Below are 24,459 nucleotides of genomic sequence, written 5' to 3'. Positions count from 1 at the left end.
AATCTATCACCATATTATCCATTATTTTGATTTTCCTCATGTTGGCTGGTATAATTGAGTTTTAAGTGACGGTTTTGTATGATTTATATTTAATAACGTTAATTTGGATATATTATGATTTGTAATGTTTTACAGTTAGTATTTTCCTTGTTGGTGTGGTGAATTTTTTTAAATTTCATTTGGTAGCAGTTTGTATATATAACCCTCGTGCATTAAACCCTCGCAACGCTCAAGATTCCACATCGAACCGCTCGCTACGCTTGTGGTTCAATTTAAGAATGTTTCGCTTGATAGGGGATCAATATTACCACGAGGGTTTAAACACTAACTTTGCCGTTATTTTCAAATTGATTTATTGCTTTTCAGTGTCTAATTGATTAACTTACCTATCTGCAAATTGCAGTCAAATGGACCGACTATAACGGAACAATTATATGTTTACATATAATTATACGCACACGACAATGTGATTTTTTCATGTACTCAACACTTACTAGCTATACCTGTGTAGGTAACAATATATATTATGAAAATTTACTTACTAATTAAGTTTTAACTATTGGGCGGGTATACATGTTCAAATAATATAAATTCGATATCTAATTACCTAAGTTAATTGTTCAATATGAATGATTAACCAAAAGAACACATTTTGTCGCGATTCTTTTATTTAAGTACGCACCATGTGGTGCCAGAATTCACGTCTATGGGGAAATGTTTTCACAACAAATATATAAAAACAAGCCATGACCATGCTTCTTAAACGCGCTTTCCGACTAATTGCAGGAAACGTAATAACTAGAAGACTTATAGTCTGCCTGTTGAAACGTTGAAAGCTTCCAGCAACACTGTCTTCCGACACGTCGGAAGGGAGGAGCCCAAGCGATATCTTACCGTACAAGTCGTCGCACTTCTCACTCACTACATACAAAATCCAATCTGTAATTACGACACAAATACATAGAAAATGACACATGTCAAAGACAAATCTTGCACATCTCGATATCCCAGTTGGCCATGTGCTTTGGCAAAGGGGAAATAGTGCGAATGCAGACTCCCTTCCCCGTGTTGCTCGAAAGTTGAAAGGTTTATATAGGATCTATACTATAAGTAAGTACTTAAAGTTAGGATAGGAGTCATGTTTTTAGATGGCTTAAAATTATGTATAATATAGGCCGTCAGTATTATCAAAAAGATATACGGCACAGTTTCCTAAGTAAAAATCCGCCTTTGACTCTGATTTCTGACTTTTAGTTTTTACCTTTTGACTACCGTAATCGGCAATAGCCGATCACGGTGAGTTTAAAATGAACCGTCCAGTATACCAATAAGGTTTACTGTTGCCTGTTATATAAAATGGCCGTGGCGACCAAAATGCTTCATATCAATGCGGCCAAGGTGCATTCGGTTCGGACAAAATGTAGTCTCGATTGAGACCAAGAAAAAAGTGACATATTTTCATTTCTGATTTGAAAGTTCAGTTTTGTTTGAAAAAGTTATGCTTGTTACTGGAAAAAAATCTTTTAGTAATTTATTTGGTTTTTGATCAATGTTCCGGGGCAATGTTCTCCAAATTTTCAGTCATGGTTAGCACTAGCAGTTGAAGATGGGGACGGGGGCCCCCTTGTGGAAGGCGTCAGAACGGCTGCACTGGTGGCGACAACGTGTCGGATCAGTGTCGGAGTTCACTCGATAGCAAGCTGGTCCAGCAGCAGGTCGGCCGGCGGCGGCAGGCCGGGCTGCAGCGTCACGGCCACGCCGCGGTTGAGCGACACGGCCGGGTAGAACGCGCCGCGGAGGCCCGTGAACGCGATCTCGCCCTGTAAACGGCCGTTGGAACTTTATCGAGTGGTTGTGACTGAATACGATTCAATAACGTTTCTTTATTTTGAGTCCCGCTTCGTCTTAGACGGCAAGCCTTCAAAATCTTCAATTGTAACCTGAGGGCCTACCGCGAACACCGTAGTTAGCAAATTTCGGGCATCTTTCTCTTTTACTCCAATTAAGGCGTGACAGAGAAAGATGCCCGCAAGTTGCGAAGTTCGGTGTTCGCGGGAGGTCCTCTGGATTTGGACCCACCTGCGGGGAGTCGTCGACGGTGAAGCGCAGCGTGCCCTTGCCGAGGTCGAGCAGCACGCCGACGGCGGCGCCGCGCGCCACGCCGCCCTCCGCGCGCCCGCCGTGCGCGCCGCCGTGCACGAACCAGGAGCGCCGCGCGTCGATGTACATCGCCCAGCCGAGCGCGTCGCTTCCTAAACACACGTGTATTACCGATTATCTAGAGGTAAATAGCATAAAAGATGATGACGATCCAAAAACATGATACCTGGACTATGTTAAGTTCGATCGCAGGAGACGCGCAAACTTCACCCTCTAATTTAGGTATGATCTTGGTTACTCAGATCGTCAGCGTTCTGATGTTAGCGGGGGGCAGTTATTGCCCTTTAAAATTATTTCTTAATTACACAAAGAAGGAAAATGTACAAACGGTGGCCTTAATACTTAAAAGGCAATCTCTACCAGTCAACATCACAAAAAAATAAGAAAAGATAATATCTAAATAATGCTTATACCGAAAAGCCCTCGAGACATTAAAACTGCAGCCGACAGATTCCTTACCGAGCATCTTATCCTTAGCGACGTCGGCGCGGGCCACGCCGAAGGCGGGGTCGGCGTCGCCGTCGTAGTCGTCGAGCACGAGCCGCCAGTAGTGCACGCCGCGCGCCAGCGGCTGGTCGGCGAGCGCCACGCGCGGCTGCCAGCCCGCCGCGCGCGCCGACAGCCCGTCCGCCGACAGCGTCAGCCCCTCGCCCGCCGCGCAGCGCAGGTCCCATGTGAACCACGCCACTGCGGAGTTTCACATATTTAATATCGCTGCGCGTAATTATAGATTCAGTTCAGGTTTAAACAAACAGGCCCCTGGGAGTTGAAGGTTTAACAAATCATCAATCCAATAAAACCAAGTGGAACGTTACGAACTGCGTTAGTGGAACAGTAAGAGCAACGCCACATTAACATTGAACGCAACCTTCCACAACAGACCAAGTCTTTGCATTAAAACAGACTTGCTTTCGCGTTTAATCTATCTAAAATAGCCTAAGCGTATGTTCATAAAATTTACAAATCATGATGAACAGGAAGAAGAATAATGCTAATAAGGAAGTATCTTTATATACCTGATGAGGTCTGAAGGCCGATGATCTCGCTGTAAGGGCCCTCGCCAGCGCCGTTGAAGGCTTTTACTCGCGCGCTGTAGAGCGAGGCGTAGTGCAGCCCGTCCACCGTGCACATCGTCTCGCGTCCGCAGTACACCTCCTGTATCGTAACATTGATTAATAGATTGTAGGCAAAGATTAGGGACATTTCCATGGCATGAGTTTCTATACTGTACGATAATCGCTAGGCAAATGTAATTCCTTTAAGATACGATATCGTACGTCTAGTTTCCATGATGATATATTTTTTCTCGTCTTAAGATGCCAGAAACTTGTATCGTCCTAAGAGGGGATGTAAAGCTAGAAAAGGAAATGGTAATTAGAAGAAGGTATGGCGCGCTGCGCGAAACTTGCGACGGGAGTTAGGGACATCGCGCGGAATAAAAAGGGTATAATTTTACTTAAATCACTGAAAAATTTGAATGAATGCAAGCTTGTAGGACCATTGCGGCTGCAAAGTTGTACTATCGCCAGTGTCGCCGTATACTCCCCTATTTTATAACCGGTTTACATTGATAATGACAGGTCACGAGGTCATCTTGTATTATAATTTAACCCCTTAGTTTGTAACAATTTGAATTTGGATCCTGCAATATGAACCTAATCCTTGCATTACACATTTGATATTACACCAAAGTTTTTATTTACAGTACTTTTTTCACAGTAAAGTAACATCAAGTCCGTTTAGTTTAGGTCAAACCTTGCAAGCAATCCGAATCCCGTGTTCGATTGAGCCAAAATTTAGCATACGTAAAAAAAACGTAGGTATGGTCTTTACACTTGGCTTACACACTGCTAGTGCTGCAGTGTGTAGCACACACTACACTATTATTATATGTATAGGTATGTATAGTTAAAGTTTAAGGCACTTTACCTCCCGGGCCCATCCTTAAACCTTTAGTTAGCTCATTTTACTTAAAGGAAACATTCGTTTATTTTTAAAAAGAAACAAAACTGCACTCACAATTTTTTTTAAATCGCCTGTATCACCTTGGAATCGAACCAAATAAAAATTAAAAACAAAAAATCCATAAAATCAAATATTTAGTATTATAGGATTCCCAGACGAGGGAAGCGAACTAAAAAATCTGAATGCAGTTTTGTTTCTTTAAAAAAATAAAAGAATGTATGTATGTAAACACTTTATTGTACATAAGACAGATTACAAACACAATAAAAGAACAAAAATATATACAATGTACAAAGGCGGACTTATCCCTATAAGGCAGGGGTCGGCAACCGGCGGCCCGCGAACCGCTCGCTTGCGGCCCGCGAGCCTCCGGGTTACATCAGTCCTACGTCACTAAAGTGATCGAGTGAAAAAGAAAAGTCTTTCATTTCAATTTAATTATTTTGGAGTTGCGTTGGATTATCACAAGATCTACATTAAATGTGCCGATCACTCAATATGCACAGACGTGCCAATATGAGTGTCTGCCTTTCGCAATGTAAGAGCGCGCGAAGCACGCTAATGTCGGGTTTCGCCCGACCTTTAAGTGTGGAGGGTTCGCTGGATGTCGGGCTTCGCCCGACCTTTAAGGGCGCCCTGTATGTAAAAGCAGGCGCAGGCGCCCTGCATGTAAGAGCGCGCCAAGCGCGATGAATAACTGTGAGAGACGCCGCAGGCGCCCTGCATGTAAGAGCGCGCTTTCGCGCGCTGAATAACTGTGAGAGAAGCCGCAGGCGCCCTGCATGTAAGCGCGCGCTGAATGACTGTGAGGGACGCCGCAGGCGCCCTGCATGTAAGAGCGCGCCAAGCGGGATGAATGTCCGGCTCCGCCCGACCTTTAAGTGTGTATGTAAGAGCGCGCGAATGGCGCTGAATAACTGTGAGGGACGCCGCAGGTGCCCTGCATTTAAGAGCACGCGAAGCGCGCTGAATAACTGTGAGGGACGCCGCAGGAGCCCTGCATGTAAGACGATGAGGTGCGCCCTGTATGTAAGAACTCGCGAAGCGCGATCTGAATTTCGGCACTTTTTTGCATAAAAATGTATATTAAAAGAAGTCCTTTTTGACAAACTACAATATAGTACCTTTTATCTAATAAATTCACGAATTATTAACAGTGTGCGGCCCGCTGCAATTTTGCTAACCGATATGTGGCCCTTGGCTGCTAAAAGGTTGCCGACCCCTGCCTATAAGGGATCTCTTCCAGTCAACCTTGAATGTTTCCTTTAACACATTCACTGCCCCCAACGCACATGTGCGTTCACCGTCATACAAGTTTGTTCCTAGGCCACGCCCCCTGGCAGTGCGTTAAGTACAATAAGCTAACTTAAGGTTTTTGGTACTTTCCCTCCAGGGGCCCGTTTCTCAAAAGCTTGTAACTTGTAATAGTTGTAATACAAGCGGATGTCACTTTTTGTCAGCTTTTGTTAGAAAGGGACTTCCACTTGTATTACTAGTTACAAGCTTTTGAGAAACGGGCCCCCTGGCCCATAATTTTTTCCACAGTGTATAGTGCACTCAGCACTCACCCGGAAGGGCCCGCCGCGGCCGTCGTCCAGCTCGAGCACGTAGCCGCGCACGGCGGCGGGCGCGGGCGGCGCGCGCCACGCCAACGTGCACGAGCAGCCGCGCGCCGCGCACGCCTCCACCGCCATACTCGGCGCGCCCGGGGCTGCAACACGACACGTTATTAACCTTATGCGCCAACGCCAACAACACCTAGTCCTCGTTACTAGGCGTGCCCACAACGCCATGGACAATTATAGGTGTTATGACGTACGCTGTCAAAGTAACCTTCACACTTTCAAGTAAGGTTTACATTAGCTCGCTTGCGCCCGGGACTTGGCGTGTCAGTGACGTTTATTTAAGTACATCTAATGTAAATCAAGACCTAGGTTTATGAAGTCCAGAGAAAAAACTATGTTGTTTTTCAGTACAGTAGAACACTTTTTAGGAAATAGGCTTATTTTGAACCTCTCCAAATGTTTGAAATTAATAAAATATGGATACAGTATGTACTAGCCAGTACTAGTCCCATTTTGTACGCAGAGTCAATCATCAAATGTCGTAAAACTAACTCGTTTTCTCCTGGTCGCTTTATAAGTTCTGATCAAAAACATAGAATAACACGAGTTCTAAGCAAAGAGTAATCATCTTATTTCTTATAAAAATCGACGCTTTGTATACGAGCACTGATCCAGTGACAATATTAGCTCGTGTTAGCTCGTCAAATTGCAAACACTAAATCATTCCAAAACCGATTAAGTAATATAATTAAATCCGCTACTCTAAACTCGTGTCATAATATAAACATGACACTGATACTTGCACGCGCGGGCTGTAATATGAGATTAGTTACGTCTGTTGAGTGTGGCCGAAAGCCAGCTGCGGTTTATTTCGCGCACTTCGACCTATTTACCCAATTTCAGTTCACAAATGAGCACAAACCACAGGTACTCCTCTTTAAATTGCACAAACAAGATCGTTCCTAATAGGTTTCCTAGCTTTATTTATTTTCGATTTGAAGCGCGTTAAAATTAAAACCGTTGACTCGTATCTTCTGAATGAAATCTTTGTTTGAATTGTGATTTCCAAATAAATTTTCATGAAGTAGGATAATAGAATATAAATCTGAAACAATCCCTACTAATATTATAAATGCGAAAATAACTTTGTCTCCGACTGTCTGTCAGTCTATCTGTTACCCCTTCACGCATGAACCGCTGAACCGATTTAGATGACTTTTGGTATGGGGATAGTTTTAGGGCCGAGGAAGGGCATAGGATAGTTTATACCAATCATCATCATCTCACGCCGACGAAGTCGCGGGTGGAAGCTAGTTATTGATATAAAATTTAATCTGAACATCCAAAACATATTGTACTATTCAGCAAATCGCCATACCTGAGGATCCCATTTCCTTTTCGTCCGCTGCATTCCAAATGTGAGCATTAAAATAGCACAAAGTTATATTCGGCAACCGTTTTATGAACAGTTTGTAGTTAAAACGGGTTCATCTTATTTATAAACCAGATTACGGAGTTTCCTGTTAAACAAGAGTTTGACGACTGTTTATAAACGTACTAAACTTCGCCCACTAAAAAGTATGCACCCCTGTTTTGCAGCTTTGAAATTTCCATGCTAAACCAAAATATTATAATTAGTGTCAGACTGAAACGGGATTTTTTGCTGAAACCGAAACTGAGGGTTCGGTTTTGACTTACTTTCGGCCGAAACCGAAACATTTATAGACGTGTTAAAATCGGTGGGTGACCTTTTATTTGAGACCATATGAACAATGAAACACCAAAGTCGTACCTAAGTTTCGGCGCCGCCGAATGGTTCGGCAGTTTTTTGGCCAAATTCGAACCTTCGGCCGATTCATGATTACATATTATGCCGAAACCTGCCGAAATCGAAAATTCGGTCGGACACAATTATAGTGTAATTTGTAATTACAAACCTCGTTCTCAACGCAGGCTTAGTTAATGCAAGCTAAGGGAATTGATGCTGCTGACGCAGATGGAGGTGGCGGTCTCTCTCACATACGTGGTGGGGAGACTCACGGATGCACTCGACGAAGTTCATGGCACGCACGGTGCGCAGCACGCGGGCTCGATGTCCAGCGTGAGCGCAGGCGGCTGTGGTGGCGGCTCCAGCGCCGCGTACAGCGTGCCGCTAGTCTCTTGTGCGCGCGCTGACAATTGCCGTTTCTCTCACACACACGGGGGGACTTACGGATGCACTCGACAAAGTTCATGGCGCGCACGGTGCGCAGCACGGGCTCGATGTCCAGCGTGAGCGCGGGCGGTTGAAGCGGCGGCTCCAGCGCCGCGCACAGAGTGCCGCTCGTCTCTTGCGCGCGCGCTGACAGGATGCTGCCCACCTGAGTACAATTATCGCTATGTTAGGGGGCAGTTGTACTAACTTTTTACATGCTAAGATAAACGAGCAGACAACTCGCCTGATGGTAAGCGATTACCGTTGTCCATGGACACCCGCAACCCGAGGGGTTGTAAGTGCGTTACCGGCCTATGAGATAGGTGAACGCTCTTTTCTTGAAGGTTAGGTTATCCTTTAGTGCCAATTCTCAATAGAATACAACTCTGGTATACACAGGTTGTTGCAATCTAAATTGGTGTAGGATGCAATTAGGTAGTTTAGTGTAGCTCATGATAAATCCATATTAGGTAATTCATGATTCAACCTTAAGTCACTGGGATGTATGTATGTGATGGTATCATTTTGTTGCACTATATAAGCAAAACAAAACTCGTTTGTAACTAACCCCGCCTTTTACGTACCAACAAACATATCTATGTAATTGATAGATATGACTCACTTTGCCTACTAATCTAAAAAAGAAATATTTGTTTATGTACCCTTTAAAACATAAGAAATACCTATCTGATACATTATTAGTCCACATCAACAACATCTTATCCTATTGCTAGTAAAGTAAGTTATAGCCTTCATGCAAACAAAAGCAACTTCGATAAATATTGAATAAATAATAACCCATAATAAAAATACAGTGATAAAGTACATTCAATACATACATATGTGTTGTTCTCAAGTAAAAAGGTACCACATTGTCGCTTACCATTAGGGTGAAATTTGCTTTCATCTCTATACGAATAACCTGTCAGTGCGTCCTTGTGGTAAGCGACAATGTGGTACCTTTTACTTGAGTATGACACATATAATTCATAATTCGTAGCAAAGCAGGATGGCTCTATTGATTAGCCTGAATTGTGATTTGATATCAGATATCAGTGACACATATTGATAAACAATCGCTACACTGCACACGCGCCTTATCAGACTATAAATTTATCTGACTAGTATTCTAGGCTAATGTTTACTTTATCTGTTATGTAAAGATCTGTTAGAGAAGTCCTTTATACTGACAACATAGCACGGATTTGTAGCAAAGTTGACCTACTTATTTCAGGTACCTAATACATTATATTTATGATATACAGTATCCTTTATAAAACTGTTCATTATTATTATTTACAACGACGGGACTTAATCGCGTAAAATAAGTTTTAACTTTACCTCCGACGTTTCGAGGACGGCGTTGTCCCCGTGGTCTCGGAGAAGACTGGCTAAAGTTGACATCAACATCTTCTAGGCGCGCGAGTTTTTCGAACTACCCGCACTTGGTCTTGTTTATTAACTTGAACGTTTTGCGCACTAGGGATGTCACCGGGTCGACACACAACACTCACAATATTCGATTTTTCAACTTTCGATATTTGTTTTCGCTTACACTAATAATAATAATAATATATAATGCTACACCCACGCTCGTCAGTTATGAGATTGTACATTTTTCAACTTTCGATATTTGTTTTCGCTTACACTAATAATAATAATAATATATAATGCTACACCCACGCTCGTCAGTTATGAGATTGTACATCTCACGGAAGTGTGGAGGTCGAGGCTTCCTTAACGCCAAAGATCTCCACAACCGCGAGGTGTGCAATCTCAGGAATTATTTCCTTAACAACGAGTGTGGGATGCATCGTGATGTGGTGGCAGTGGACAGGAACTTCACGCCGCTCTCCTTGGCAAACGAGAACTGGCACAAACCTGTGGTACAAAGTGCTGTGGGCCGCAAGGCGGTATGGGAGAGTAAGGTGCTACATGGGCGGTTCTACAAGGCTCTCACGGGACCCGATGTAGACCTGCTCGCGTCGGTGAACTGGTTACGATTCGGGGACCTCTTCGGAGAAACCGAGGGTTTTGCCTGTGCAATTGCGGACGAAGTTATGATGACGAACAACTATCGGAAATATATCCTGAAGGACGGTACGGTCGACATTTGTCGGGCATGCCGCCGTCCCGGAGAGTCACTCAGGCATATCATTTCCGGTTGTTCTCATCTTGCTAACGGCGAGTACTTGCACAGACATAATCTCGTAGCCAGGATTATTCACCAGCAGCTTGCTCTTCTATACGGCCTTGTGGACTGCGAAGTACCGTACTACAAGTATTTACCTGTGCCAGTTCTCGAGAATGGTCGTGCCACGCTCTATTGGGATCGATCTATCATCACTGACAGGACTATTGTAGCCAATAAGCCTGACATTGTGATAATAGATCGATCGCAGCGCCGGGCCGTGCTCGTCGACATCACCATCCCCCATGATGAGAATCTCGTGAAAGCCGAGAAGGACAAGTCCAGTAAGTACCTAGACTTGGCTCACGAGATAACCGCCATGTGGGATGTTGATTCGACGATCATTGTCCCGATAGTCGTTTCAGCGAACGGTCTCATAGCGAAGTCTCGACCAACACCTTGAGAGACTCTCGCTAGGTGGTTGGATCAAGGGTCAGATGCAGAAGGCGGTGATCTTGGACACGGCGCGGATAGTCCGCCGGTTCCTCTCTCTGCGGCCCTGACCACCGGCAGCTTGGGCCCTGCCCCGCTGCTGGCGGCACCCTAGGTTAGGTTTTTTATAATTTGTTTATATGTATTTTGTATTGTTTTGTAAGTGTTTTTATATTTTACTTTTATATGCATATTATAAAAAACCTAACATAAGAAAAAGAATAAATAAAGAGAATAATAATATAATAATGATATAATAATGAGTTAAAAATCGTGAAAGTTTAAATCAGTGTTCATTATTAGTTTAATTTTATTCTATTTTTAGTTACTTTTAATTTTGTTTTATTTTTATTAAAATTTTATATGGGTGTCACTTGCCTGTCAATAAATGAATTAATTTAATAATAAATTAAAACTTACACTTCAATCTTTTGTTATAGTAGATGTGTAGCACCTGTAGAAATGTTGCAGCACTTAAGCCTGGGTGAATTTGGTACGATGCGTAGTGGCACGGTTTTCACGGCTGTTAATTCTGATATGATATTATACTCTACCTGTAGGAAGGCAGCATGATCAGCCTCCTTAAGCGCCTCAATGGAGAAGTGCAGCAGCGCCGTGGCCTCCCTGAGCTTGAGCGAGGCCTGCGTGGACCTAGCCCGCGCGTCGGCCGCGGCCTGTGCGCGGGTCGCCCGTGCTGCTCGGACCAACTCCTCCCGCCGCTGCCCCAGAGCGCGGGATACCTCTGCGCACGCTTGTTCAATCTGCCGCTCTAGCTCAGAGCATGATTCCTACGAGACATTTATGATATAATACATTATACTATGTAATTATTTAGCTAGGTTATGTTCTATGAACAAGTTTACATTGAATAAATATTGTCGAATCTCCATCTCCATATAATATAAGATCTATGATGCTGTTCCTTTTACTTCGAAAAATATATTTTTTCAAACTTGCAATGAAATGTTGACATGACTTACTTACGGACCAAATTTGAAAGGTCCGAAAATACTATGTATCCCGTGTGATGACTGAAGATGATATGTAACGGATTTTTTGCGCTACGACGCAATCTTTAGGAGATTCAGCCCTATAAACATTTCTGCATGACTAAATAACTTTTCCTGGTAAAAAAAAAGAAATCTTTATAGGACTGTTTCTCCCAAACCACAAAACTACTAGCGCAAAAATAATCAAATTTTTGTTCCCCTATAAAATCCCACGCGCTGAATAACCTATCATATTAGGACATGAAACAATCATCATCATATTTTTATTATTATTTCATTGCAAGTTTGAGAAAAGCACTATACAAATCACGGCGAGAAACGGGGTTGCCGGCCGCGTATCCATATCTGGCCTCGCTACGCTCGGCCGTCTATATCTACTTGGCCTGCTACCCTTCGTTTCCCGGTCTCTATAATAATTTACTATTAATGTAATTTGGCAGACCTATATACAAAAAGGTTTAATTTTTTTTTATTGTGACTGGTTCACAAATGAGTTCAACAATAAAATTGCTAAGCACATACATATAAAGCTATGACAAAGGTTTAATAAAGATTTAAATTCATTTAGATGGGTACAAATATATTAGGTAAGTGAATTATTTTATTATTATTATTTATTTATTCATTAACAATATTACAATTGTGTCTGAATATTGACTATATCTAATACTTAATCTAACATGCGTCAATTTAACTACGGTAAATAAAATAAAAAAGAATTTACAAAATGTCATAACAAAATATCACAGTTCAATACAAAATAGGATCACAAAATTCATTACAAAATAATTATTAAAATTTATTGAATTAATTAACATTGCCAATTGTCGGTAAAATATTTAATGAACTCTTCAATGGAATAAAAGCACTCCCGCAACAACAGGGCTCTTAATCTGTTTTTAAAAATATTCGGGCTAGTAATGTAAAAATATTCGGGCTAGTAATTGTATTCCATGTTAAGGCTCATTTTAATTCCAACCAACCAATCTAATAAGAATTTGTCACCACACCAGCTCGTAAAGGCTCACTTTATTCTTCATAAACAGAGCCACAATATCTATACGAAAAATTAACTTTTTCACAAAGGCATATTAGGGGAGCTACTCGTTTGCTTTGTCCACGGCACAGCACCGCTGCATTTCGTGGCAGCTTTAAATACTCTGCCACAAAATACTGGAACAATATACCGCCTCCTCTTAGGAACTCATGGTCAGTAAATTCGGGGTCCTCAAAGGTTCCTTGACATGAAGCTGAGTGGAGACCATTTCAGTGATATTAGTTGTCTGTGTTATTAGTTAAGTTTAAATTAAGTGACTTTGAATAAATTATCTTCTATTCTATTCTATAGTTTTTGCATTTTATCCACTATCCCTATTTTATGATTTGCTTGCTCATATTAGAATGAGGGGTTAAACAACAATTATGCCCCTTGTAAAATTAATAACTGCAGTCCATAATACACATAAATGTATATTTAATGTAAGGTTCAGTTCAAAATACTCATAATGATTTATGATAGAAATTCTATTTTGTTAGACAAGTTTGGTTCATAATTATGATGTTATTTAAAATACCTAGTCTACACAACTGCAAGGGAATACATAAAAAAGATAAACTTAAACCATGGATAACTGTAGAATACTTACACCTACTTGTTCACTTGAGCCTTTTACTACTTGGATATATTCAGTCATAGCCTTGGCCTTTTCTGAAAGCTGTTGCAATGCTTGTGAGAGTTCAGTCTGAAAAAAAAAATCTGTTATAGGATATGAGGTAAAGGTACTTAACAACACACAGCACAAAAACATTAGAATGCTAAATTCAATATAATGTAGATTACCTTATGTGCTCTAGCAGCACTTGATAGGGGCTGTGTGACATGTGAAGAGTGCCTTTCAGCCACACACCGCTGGCACACAGGGACTAGACAGCTGTTGCAGTACAACACTGGTGGTGAGCCATGGTCAGAGCATGTTGTGCCCAGGGTTCTCAGCTCGTGTTGAGCAAGTGGGCCGCGGGTGGGATGCCATGCGTCCCTGCAGCTAGCGCAATACCGGACCGAGCACTGCTCACACCGCACAACCGCCACTCGGCGTTCCCCCTCGCACATCTGACAGGCCTCCTCAGCCGGCGGGGCTCCGGCCACGCCACCGAAACGCTCAACAATAGTTCGCATAACGCGAAACGGCGGAAGACCTTCAGCTCCATTGTCATCTAGAAACACTTGCTTGTTGCATGTAGGGCATGTTACAGTGAATGCGGCGCTCTGGTACGCAGCGGCGGCGGGCGTGCCCGCAAAGCTATTAGGCCGAGAGCCGCAGACCACACCGCTGTCTGTCTCACTCGACACCGACGCCTTGTCCGCCTCCTGATAGTCAGTCGATGAAGCACCGTCATTCTCATGTACCGGACTTTGCAGATTCACCCCACATAAACGACAAAGAGCGTGCCCGCAGGGCAGTAGCACTGGTTCTCGGTAAAATTCCTTACAAACAAAGCACCGTAATTCTTCTTCCATTATTAGGCCTAGTACAAAACGTGTTTCCTGAGCACTGCACCCATTAAATTCCGTTTATTATTGGTTTGTTAACGAATTGCTCATTGTTTTTTCTAGTATTACAAAATAGTAGTAATAAAAACCAGGGTCACTGGTAAATGCCGCGGCCCTCATGGACGTGATCATGTTGCACAAAACTTTCTGTTCCCTAATATATCAATACGTGTAGATTAAGTAACTAGTATGATGTAAGAACTAAGTCAAAGTCTTCGTTTATTTTGTTTTAATCAATCGTTACACTTGTTATGAACTAAATACTTTTATAAAAATAAACATTAAACAATGGTTTATGGTTACAACTAGCCCAAATGTAAGGTAAGTCGTTGAATGAAATGAATGACTGTTGACTGATTGACTGAACTGATCTGAACGGTTAGTAGCTCAGAATAATGACTAAAGCGAGGTTAGTAGGGATGCGTATTGAATGGAACGAACGAAATGAGCGCTTTGTTTTTTTTTTTCATGAATCTAGTATAACTGGATCGGTCATGAGGAGTGGGGGAAAATGACCGAACGGGATAGTCTTATGTATCTTTCAGTAGGAGTAGCAGAGAAAGCGCTGTTATTGTTTGTCCTTGTCATAGTTTCACTTTTCCAGCGCTGCCACAACCGAGGTTGTGGCAAACAAATAAGTACGTGACATGTCATGTTTGTTCGTTGCTTGTTTAATTATCGTTGTTTTGTATGAAATTGTGCTTTCTCTTATGAAATATAGTGATGGTTAGCGTTTTGAATGCTTGAACTTTGATAAAATACTGGTGAATTGTTCTGTAATCGGCTGTAATAGCAGCTCTGAGCAAAAATATGAGATCATAACCTTTCACACGTAAGTACGGTATTTTACACCTTTCTCTTAACGCAATATGTAAGAATAACATCGTAAAATTACGTTACACTCAAAGCAATGCAGAATCAAACGATTTCAATAAAAATATCACAATTATTTACGCAAATTAACAATACATTATTTGTAAAATTATCCGCCCAAATTACGTAGGTAGGTAGGAGTCTGAGGTCAGCCATTTTTAAACTTCTTCTTAATTTAGCTGCATAACAATCATGTTAGGGATACCAGATGAAAATATCATAATTTTATGGGTAATTTTGACCTCGAAGTTTTTTCGTACTTCTAATTCCAAAAAATAAATAAACAAATGTTGTGAAGATTAAATGTGGTGTACATTAATTGGTGTGATTGCGATTTGTGATTTCTTTTAATTAAAACCCATAATACATTTTATTTTACGTTTTATTTACTAAACATGTTTAGTTTTGTACCACCTGCGCGAATTATAGGAGGTATTTCATTGTTTATACGCCTGAAAAGAACGGCCTATTGACATTTTATTTAACAATTTTTTAATACCGTCAAACAAGCTAACTTTGCCTCCAGGGTAATTGCCCCAACGTGATATCAAATATTGGGGTAATTTTTACCAATATGGTATCCCCACGTTTATGACGTCATCTATGTCTATCCCTTACGGGCGCACGCGTATAGCTGGTCTATGTAATGCTAGGTCTATGTTTTTTTTATTCTTTATTTATTTATAGAGTAGAGAGTTTTAAGTTTTAAACAAATGCCACCCCAATGCCACCGTCATAGTGGCTCTCTAAAAAAAAAACTACAACAGACTAACTTTCACTACTTCTAAGTTTAATGCTGTCCTTGACCATATTATAAAGAAGCCCAGCCTCATCTGAGGCTGAACAAGCCAGGATACTATTGACCCTGCCGAGGTCATAGCACCTGACATTAAGCAGTCGACGCTGCGCAGCACCTCGGCGACATTCCATTGTAACATGAAACACGTCTTCAACTACTCCGCATAAATTACATTCGGGCGAGTCAACTTTACGCATCATAAACGAATAGCTATTTAAAGGAATGTGGCCAGATCGCAATCTAAGAGCAACAATTAAATTCTGCCTGTTCATCCTACAGAAAGAGAACCATGGAGCACGAGGGAGTGTGGGTTGGATCGTTTTATACCATATGCCCTTTTTGCGAGATCTTTCGTCAAAATATTCGGACCACATGTCAAAGCACATATTTTTGACCTTAAACAGAACATCAGAAAACCAAGGAACATTATGGCAATTGTCACCCATTTCGGATGCTTACCTAGCCAACCGATCCACCACCTCGTTCCCCACAACACCGCAGTGAGAGGGAATTTTCAGTTCTGATTCCATCACATGGATAGGCGTACTTTTTATAAACCCTCCTATTATTCGTAAGCAAGTGTTTTGCAGTGTGTCTACATTTATGTGTTTCCTTCTAAAAGACTCTAAAAAACTTCTAAAAGAACACTATTTAAAATCTCTTTCTTAGTCTTGGTCCTTTCACTTACACATATATATTTTTCTTTTTGTTCACGCTACCTGGTCGTTATTCTTCTCTTGCTTGAATTCTCATTATGTATTTATGTATTTTGTGTAGGTTTATGTAGTGTATTATTGTTGCTTAAATAATATATGTAGTTTATGTAGTTTATTTTTCATTGTTTGTTATTTATACTTAGGTATTTGATTTGTAAACTTTACACCTTTGTTATTTTGCACTGCCCATTAACTTATTTCTAGCCACTGAATCGCTATCTGAAGGTTGTCTGGAAGAGATCGCTTTTTAGCGATAAGTCCGCCTGTTGTTACCTACTCACTTATGTCCTGTCATTGTTTGTAACATGTATTTTTCTTTGTAGTGCACAATAAAGTATTTTATTATTATTATTATTATTATTATTTCCCCCATCGCAAGCCTCGGTCAAGCCAAAGGCCCAAGTATTTAACGGTATCCACAACTTCTAGTACTTGGTTGTTAATTTTAATAGAAATGTTATCTTTTTTAAACCCCCTTTTAATCAAACAAACTTTACTTGTACTCTGAGAAATCTCTAGACCTGTCTAAAAATAAAGTCTGTATCTTATCTAAAGCCTGCTGGATTCTTACTTCTCCCTCAGCAGGGTTTTTACAATGGCAATAAAGAACGTAATCATCAGCATATTGTGAAATGAATATCTCCTCAAGGATTTTACAGATCTTCAGGGTGGCTATGTTAAATAGTAATGGCGATAGCGGGTCCCCTTGGGCTAAACCGCGACCTGTCGATCTTTCTATAACTAAATCATCTAATTGTATTTTGAGGTATCTATGCTTCAAAAAATTCGAAAGGTAGTTGCATACTCTATGAACTAGCGCTTTGTTGAATGTGAAAAGTAACTAGTTAATAATCTGTGAATGTGAAACACAAGTCCTGATCCCACCTTCCCCTTTCCATCATCGGACATCCAGGCGCGGGGAGCGTATGCACCCGTTCGTGGTCCACATTCCATTCGTTCGGACGAAACGTTTTGCCTCCTCCTTTTTGGTACGGACGGCTAAGGAATGGAATGCGCTCCCGCCATCTGTATTCCCTGATCAATATGACCTCGGTCTCTTTAAAACATGAATCTAGTATAACTGGATCGGTCATGAGGAGTGGGGGAAAATGACCGAACGGGATAGTCTTATGTATCTTTCAGTAGGAGTAGCAGAGAAAGCGCTGTTATTGTTTGTCCTTGTCATAGTTTCACTTTTCCAGCGCTGCCACAACCGAGGTTGTGGCAAACAAATAAGTACGTGACATGTCATGTTTGTTCGTTGCTTGTTTAATTATCGTTGTTTTGTATGAAATTGTGCTTTCTCTTATGAAATATAGTGATGGTTAGCGTTTTGAATGCTTGAACTTTGATAAAATACTGGTGAATTGTTCTGTAATCGGCTGTAATAGCAGCTCTGAGCAAAAATATGAGATCATAACCTTTCACACGTAAGTACGGTATTTTACACCTTTCTCTTAACGCAATATGTAAGAATAACATCGTAAAATTACGTTACACTCAAAGCAATGCAGAATCAAACGATTTCAATAAAAATATCACAATTATTTACGCAAATTAACAATACATTATTTGTAAAATTATCCGCCCAAATTACGTAGGTAGGTAGGAGTCTGAGGTCAGCCATTTTTAAACTTCTTCTTAATTTAGCTGCATAACAATCATGTTAGGGATACCAGATGAAAATATCATAATTTTATGGGTAATTTTGACCTCGAAGTTTTTTCGTACTTCTAATTCCAAAAAATAAATAAACAAATGTTGTGAAGATTAAATGTGGTGTACATTAATTGGTGTGATTGCGATTTGTGATTTCTTTTAATTAAAACCCATAATACATTTTATTTTACGTTTTATTTACTAAACATGTTTAGTTTTGTACCACCTGCGCGAATTATAGGAGGTATTTCATTGTTTATACGCCTGAAAAGAACGGCCTATTGACATTTTATTTAACAATTTTTTAATACCGTCAAACAAGCTAACTTTGCCTCCAGGGTAATTGCCCCAACGTGATATCAAATATTGGGGTAATTTTTACCAATATGGTATCCCCACGTTTATGACGTCATCTATGTCTATCCCTTACGGGCGCACGCGTATAGCTGGTCTATGTAATGCTAGGTCTATGCTTTAAAACAAGAGTGAATAGGCTGTTACTGAACCGGTGAGCTCCATCTTAGGCCCTGTCTTCACTTTCCATCAGGTGTGACTAGGGCCAATAGCCGATCAGTTTATAATAAAAAAAAAAAAAAAAAAAAAAAAAACAAGTGAAACATATGTGATGCCAGCAAGTGAGTATTATATTCTTTGTGCCAGCACCACACTTCGCTGTATAAGACGAGCTAGCTACATATAATTAATATGTGATAAGACGCCAAATAAGGCGAAGTGTGGTGCCAGCATGAAGATATATAATAGTTTGGTCGTCTGTGAAGTGAATAAATTTGAACCTACAGACTAACTGCGTAACATTTATTGGTAAACTACTAAGTACATATTTTGTGATGTTAAATAAATTTTCTCTCTCTCTCTCATCAACTTTTCCATTTATAGTTGGTCAAGCAAATCTTGTCAGTAGAAAAAGGCGCAAAATTTAAATTTTCTATGGAACGATATCCCTTCGCGCCTACATTTTTTTAATTTGCCGCCTTTTTCTACTGACAAGATTTGCTTGACCAACTATAACAACCCATAGGGACAAGGATAAAGCTATCTGTCGTGTATATTGCTATCTCACACTGACTCGCTATGGCACATAAAGCGTATACTAGACGGTCGCTGACAAGACTTCAGACCGTCTGACCTTGGTAATGTTTGTATGAAATTGTGTTGGTAACCCTGTCTACACGGTCCATCCAGACCAAGGCCACGCGGTCCGAGGGGCCGTCTAGCAAGGCTTAATATTGGCATTGGCATGTTTTTTTTGGGTATTTGTTTGTTGTGAGTTGTGATTGTTGTGGTTTGGTTGTGAACCAACCTTTATTGTTGTTTTGACACTTGACACCATCTTGACACCGACGTTTGAAGGAGTTGCGGCTTGATAAAATTACAATTTATGTTTTCACTACTTTGCACTTGTTATACGGTAACTGTATAACGTATTTCATTAGTTAAAATATACCTTACTTAGAAGAATTCATTATTTAGTTCATGGTATTGCAACCACAGTAAAAACTAATAGGATTTCAACAACTTCAAACCAGCAACAATGGAAGCCCTATCATCAGATGATAGTTGCGATTCCGAAATGAAGAATATGAAAAGTCAGCTAACCGGTAATCATCTGTCCAATTTTTGCTAAATATAAAATAAGACTATTCTTGCTACCTCAGAAATACGTTGTTATTATCTGACGTCTGACGGGTTTTTTCGAGCATACTGTATAAAGCCCATGTATACAAACATCTAATATTTATAAGAAATGATTTTCTTAGTAAAAAATAGTGTTGACATCCTTTACCAATCTATTATGACTTTTTTAACATTCCAAAAACGAAACAAATGATTCTGGGTGTCAGAAGGTCGAAATAAATTTCCTATTGACAATTTACTAAAATGAATAATTTTAAATTTTGCAGAATTTGGATTAGAGGATGAAAACCTAAGCAAAGAAGAAATGAGTGATTTATTAAAAGCTTTGAAAAATTCTAAGTCAACTGCTGTGGAGGATGAAATCTCTCGGCAACAGGTATTTTTAGGGTTCCGTACCCAAAGGGTAAAAACGGGACCCTATTACTAAGACTCCACGGTTCGTCTGTCAGTCTGCCTGTCTGTCACCAGGCTGTATCTCATGAACCGTAATAGCTAGATGGTTGAAATTTTCACAGATGATGTATTTCTGTTGCCGCTATAACAAAAAACACTAAAAAGTATGGAACCCTCGGTGCGCGAGTCCGACTCGCACTTGTCTGGTTTTTTTTAACATTATGAGACAAGGGCTAACAAGCATGGTCCACCTCATATTAGTCTAACACTGTGTCACACAGCTGTTGCTGTGCTGCTGTATACATAATAAACAATGATTTACTGTGTAACTGGAGCTCTAGCAACCTTACTTGCAATCAGGAACAATAACTAGTTGCTATACTGTGATTTGATTAAAGTAAAAAGTTTATCATTGGCCACTTTACCCTACTTGTATACTATACTTACAGGATGAAGTGATGGAATGTGATGCAGCACCCAGGAAGCAGATGAAGAGGAGGTATTTAAATGTAAAGGACAGACGGATGCCCTGGAGTGTGCTACCCAGCAACATCACGCAGGCCGAGAAGGCTCAGGCCCTGGCTGTTTACATCAAAATGATGTCCATAAACAACTACCGCCAAGCTAGACTATCTGCTAATTTTACTGTATGGCCTCCTCCAATTCAGATTGTGGAGGAAACCACCAGAGTTCACCCTGTACGGTCAACAAGAAGCGGACGCTCTGTGCCTGTCTATGCAGGTTTTGATGATGACTCTTCCGATTTAGATTTTGTTATTACTAAGACTAAAAAGAGAAAGATCTCAAACAGTGATACAAATGATAAAGATGGAGTATATTCTAATAAAGTGATTAGTTTAAAACGTAAACCTTCCAAAGATGAGAACATGAGGCCAGTAAAAGAGCAGAAAATGAATGCAGTCCAAGAGTGCAATAATGAAACTGTTGCAGGAAATAGTTTAAAGCCTAAAAAGGAACTTTTCACTTTAATTGAAGACTGAACTTGCAACTTTGGTCCCTATACTTATTACTAGTTGTTACAAGTTGCTACTAATTTAATTTACCCAATGTTGTAAGTGTGGTGCATAAAGACATACAATATCTATATGTTATTATTTTAATTAGCTTATATAATAAAGAACTTAGTTTGCGAAAATAAAAGTTCAAAATTTGGTCAAAGGTTTGTTATTCTACAGCTTTACAGTCCTAAGATGTAATGAATAAATAGTTTGTGACTCCACAAGGCTCCTCATTTGTGTATGTCTTTAGTCAGATTATATTTGGATGGAATAATATTATAATTGGGCATGATACCATTATTAGAAAAGGATGAATAGTAATATATCTGTAAGTAAACACATTACTTGATATCTTTTGATTACACTTTATTTGACATTCATTGCGACCCCCTGGGCGGCTTCTCTGTTCGTAGGCTCTCTTCGCTACATACGATATTTCCTGTTATCGACTACGCTCGGAGCGCGTAGCTCGCGCTGGAACTGAATATAAAAGGGCGCAACAGGAACATTACGCGACTATTGATTAGATGATTCATGGTACCAGATTGATTGCCCTAAGGCGATTTAATAATTACACTTGACATAGGTAAGTAAATAGGAGTAGGTAAGCAAAAGCAACCATTATTATTGATCTGGAGTTCCTACGAGAAGATGGCATGTGCAACTGTTCTTAACTATCGGGAACTCATGAATATTAAACAAGTTTAGTAATACCTACTCGTCAGTTTTACCTCGGTACCTGTACTTCATTATTTTAGCATTAGAAAAAAGGGACCTAAACGATCCTGACGCGTCTTTTATTGTAAAACGCTTTTTAATAAAATCAGTAAGTAACTACCTACTACTTAAAAGCAAAATAATGTAAATGATCGTAAGTATATGATTTCATTCATTCTTTTAAAATTATGGCTTCAGTCCAGTGCGACCATTTCGCCAGTATCAAGGTCTTAGGAGCTTGAAATATTTATTTACTACTAAAATTGTACGGTTAGTAGACTGTGTACGGTGATTTAATTAGCTCTTGTAAAGAGATAGCGACTTTACAACAAGCACGTGGGCTACCGGCCGTTGACTCCAAAATGGTGGTTAAACGCGCTTCAAGATTAATTCTCCGTTCACTGCACACTACCACATTAGTTTACTGTATAATAACCTAAGCTATCGATATTACACTTTAAACTAGTATTTTATACAATCGTGATATAATAGAGTGCTTTTCAGTCGAGTACCGTGTTTAAGCAACGAAGCTTGCTGAGTTGCTTAAGTTAAGGTACGAGATTGAAAAGCTTGATTATATCACTATTGTTACAATACTTTTTCTACGAGACAAAAAAATAATACTTTCAACTAGTAGAATCATTATAGAATTTATAGGTAAACAAACCAAAAATATACAGGATACGCGAGCTGCCGCAGCCCGCGATACCTTCATACTCGTACGCACGCGCCCCAGCCGCCGGGCCCGGCGCCCCCGGCGGGTTGGTCAACGACACCTCGTAACTCATGAGGCCCTGGTACCTGCTCCTTGCTTAATTCAATTTCAAGACAGTTTTATTCTCGATTTTGGCCACGGTAGCCTATGGAGACTAACAAGCAACGCTAAGCGGTTATCGTAGGGTAATGGATGTTGCTCATGTTGCTATATGAAGGGTGTCACATGCGCGTTTCTGACTTATGAAGCAATTGTTTCTACTACAACATAAAATAAAATGTTTTGTTGGCCAATCAATCACAAAGCAGATGCGACGCAGCAGGCTAATTAAGTAGGCTAATTTGAATTGAATCGAGTCTCCTTAGACAGAAATATTTTATTGAAATGTAGGAAGTTCTATTTTCAAAATTTTTATAATTGACTAAACCGTATCGATAAAATTCTTATACTTGAGTCGGAAGTGCCATAGACTATCCAACGTTGAAAAGAGTAAGGTTGTAGTGTTGCATATGAAGTTGTAATACACAGATCTACGAGTAGAAAAAATAAAAAACAAAGGAATTAATACGAGGCTAACTATCAAGATGGCGCTCGAAACCGGAAGCCCCGATATCCATAATTAATATTATAAACGCGAAAGTATGTCTGTCTGTGTGTTACCTCTTCACGCTTAAACCGCTGAACCGATTTAGTTAAAATTTGGCATAGTTTGAGTCCCGGAGAAGGACGTAGGATAATTTTTATCCCGAAAATCATCCCTTAACACTTAAGAGGGTGAAAAGCGGGGTGGAATAGAGATAATTAATGAATTGCCTAATAATTTGTGTGCATATTGCTCAAATTGAATGATTGCCATGAGACATTATCCAGGCGCTATATTTACTTTAGCTGCTGTTACTAAGTCCAAGCAGACGAAGTCGCGGGCAAAAGCTAGTCTGATTTATAATTGTTACATTTTTGCCGTGACTCATTTTTAAATTTTTCAAGTGTTTTTCAATACAAAGATATGTAGGTACCTACGTCAAGACCGCTTACCTACCTTCTTTCTAATGCTACAAAACGTAATTGGTACATGAATCTAGTATAACTGGATCGGTCATGAGGAGTGGGGGAAAATGACCGAACGGGATAGTCTTGTGTATCTTTCAGTAGGAGTAGCAGAGAAAGCGCTGTTATTGTTTGTCCTTGTCATAGTTTCACTTTTCCACCGCTGCCACAACCGAGGTTGTGGCAAACAAATAAGTACGTGACATGTCATGTTTGTTCGTTGCTTGTTTAATTATCGTTGTTTGGTATGAAATTGTGCTTTCTCTTATGAAATATAGTGATGGTTAGCGTTTTGAATGCTTGAACTTTGATAAAATACTGGTGAATTGTTCTGTAATCGGCTGTAATAGCCGCTCTGAGCAAAAATATGAGATCATAACCTTTCACACGTAAGTACGGTATTTTACACCTTCCTCTTAACGCAATATGTGAGAATAACATCGTAAAATTACGTTACACTCAAAGCAATGTAGAATCAAACGATTTCAATAAAAATATCACAATTATTTACGCAAATTAACAAAACATTATTTGTAAAATTATCCGCCCAAATTACGTAGGTAGGTAGGAGTCTGAAGTCAGCCATTTTTAAACTTCTTCTTAATTTTGCTGCATAACAATCATGTTAGGGATACCAGATGAAAACATCATAATTTTATGGGTAATTTTGACCTCGAAGTTTTTTCGTACTTCTAATTCCAAAAAATAAATAAACAAATGTTGTGAAGATTAAATGTGGTGTACATTAATTGGTGTGATTGCGATTTGTGATTTATTTAAATTAAAACCCATAATAC

General features: G+C 40.1%; 2 protein-coding genes and 1 long non-coding RNA gene across 3 annotated transcripts in view; 1 reads left to right on the top strand and 2 right to left on the bottom strand.

Annotated features, from left to right (window-relative positions):
- LOC134743612 (E3 ubiquitin-protein ligase TRIM9) overlaps positions 1-14,379 on the bottom strand; it is a 381,810-nt gene extending 367,431 nt beyond the window's left edge. Inside the window, exons 1-9 of the mRNA XM_063677178.1 lie at positions 13,358-14,379; positions 13,164-13,259; positions 11,062-11,295; positions 7,903-8,050; positions 5,694-5,836; positions 3,177-3,315; positions 2,620-2,847; positions 2,080-2,252; positions 950-1,820 (exon numbers count right to left, since the gene is read on the bottom strand). Coding sequence (XP_063533248.1) covers positions 1,686-1,820; positions 2,080-2,252; positions 2,620-2,847; positions 3,177-3,315; positions 5,694-5,836; positions 7,903-8,050; positions 11,062-11,295; positions 13,164-13,259; positions 13,358-14,035 — 1,974 coding nt within the window. The 5' untranslated portion in view covers positions 14,036-14,379 and the 3' untranslated portion in view covers positions 950-1,685. The remainder of the gene's footprint in view (positions 1-949; positions 1,821-2,079; positions 2,253-2,619; positions 2,848-3,176; positions 3,316-5,693; positions 5,837-7,902; positions 8,051-11,061; positions 11,296-13,163; positions 13,260-13,357) is intronic.
- Positions 1-24,459, bottom strand: part of LOC134744338 (uncharacterized) — a 74,214-nt gene that overhangs the window by 5,901 nt on the left and 43,854 nt on the right. The gene's annotated exons all lie outside the window — the stretch shown is intronic.
- Positions 19,450-21,336, top strand: LOC134743105 (uncharacterized). Its single transcript, XM_063676436.1, has 3 exons — positions 19,450-19,734; positions 20,038-20,147; positions 20,614-21,336. Exons 1-3 carry the CDS (start codon positions 19,668-19,670, stop codon positions 21,163-21,165), a joined length of 729 nt encoding a protein of 242 aa, XP_063532506.1. The 5' UTR covers positions 19,450-19,667; the 3' UTR covers positions 21,166-21,336.

The sequence above is a fragment of the Cydia strobilella genome, chromosome 1, assembly GCF_947568885.1.
Source record: "Cydia strobilella chromosome 1, ilCydStro3.1, whole genome shotgun sequence".
Taxonomy (NCBI): Eukaryota; Metazoa; Arthropoda; class Insecta; order Lepidoptera; family Tortricidae; genus Cydia; species Cydia strobilella.
This window is presented reverse-complemented; position numbering and strand designations above follow the sequence as displayed.

Bases quoted from the DNA above. Each gene is read 5' to 3' on its own strand.
- LOC134743105 (XM_063676436.1), top strand. From the start codon at position 19,668: ATGGAAGCCCTATCATCAGATGATAGTTGCGATTCCGAAATGAAGAAT. The intron at 19,735-20,037 runs GTAATCATCTGT...TAAATTTTGCAG, and splicing joins TATGAAAAGTCAGCTAACCG to AATTTGGATTAGAGGATGAA. The intron at 20,148-20,613 runs GTATTTTTAGGG...CTATACTTACAG, and splicing joins ATGAAATCTCTCGGCAACAG to GATGAAGTGATGGAATGTGA.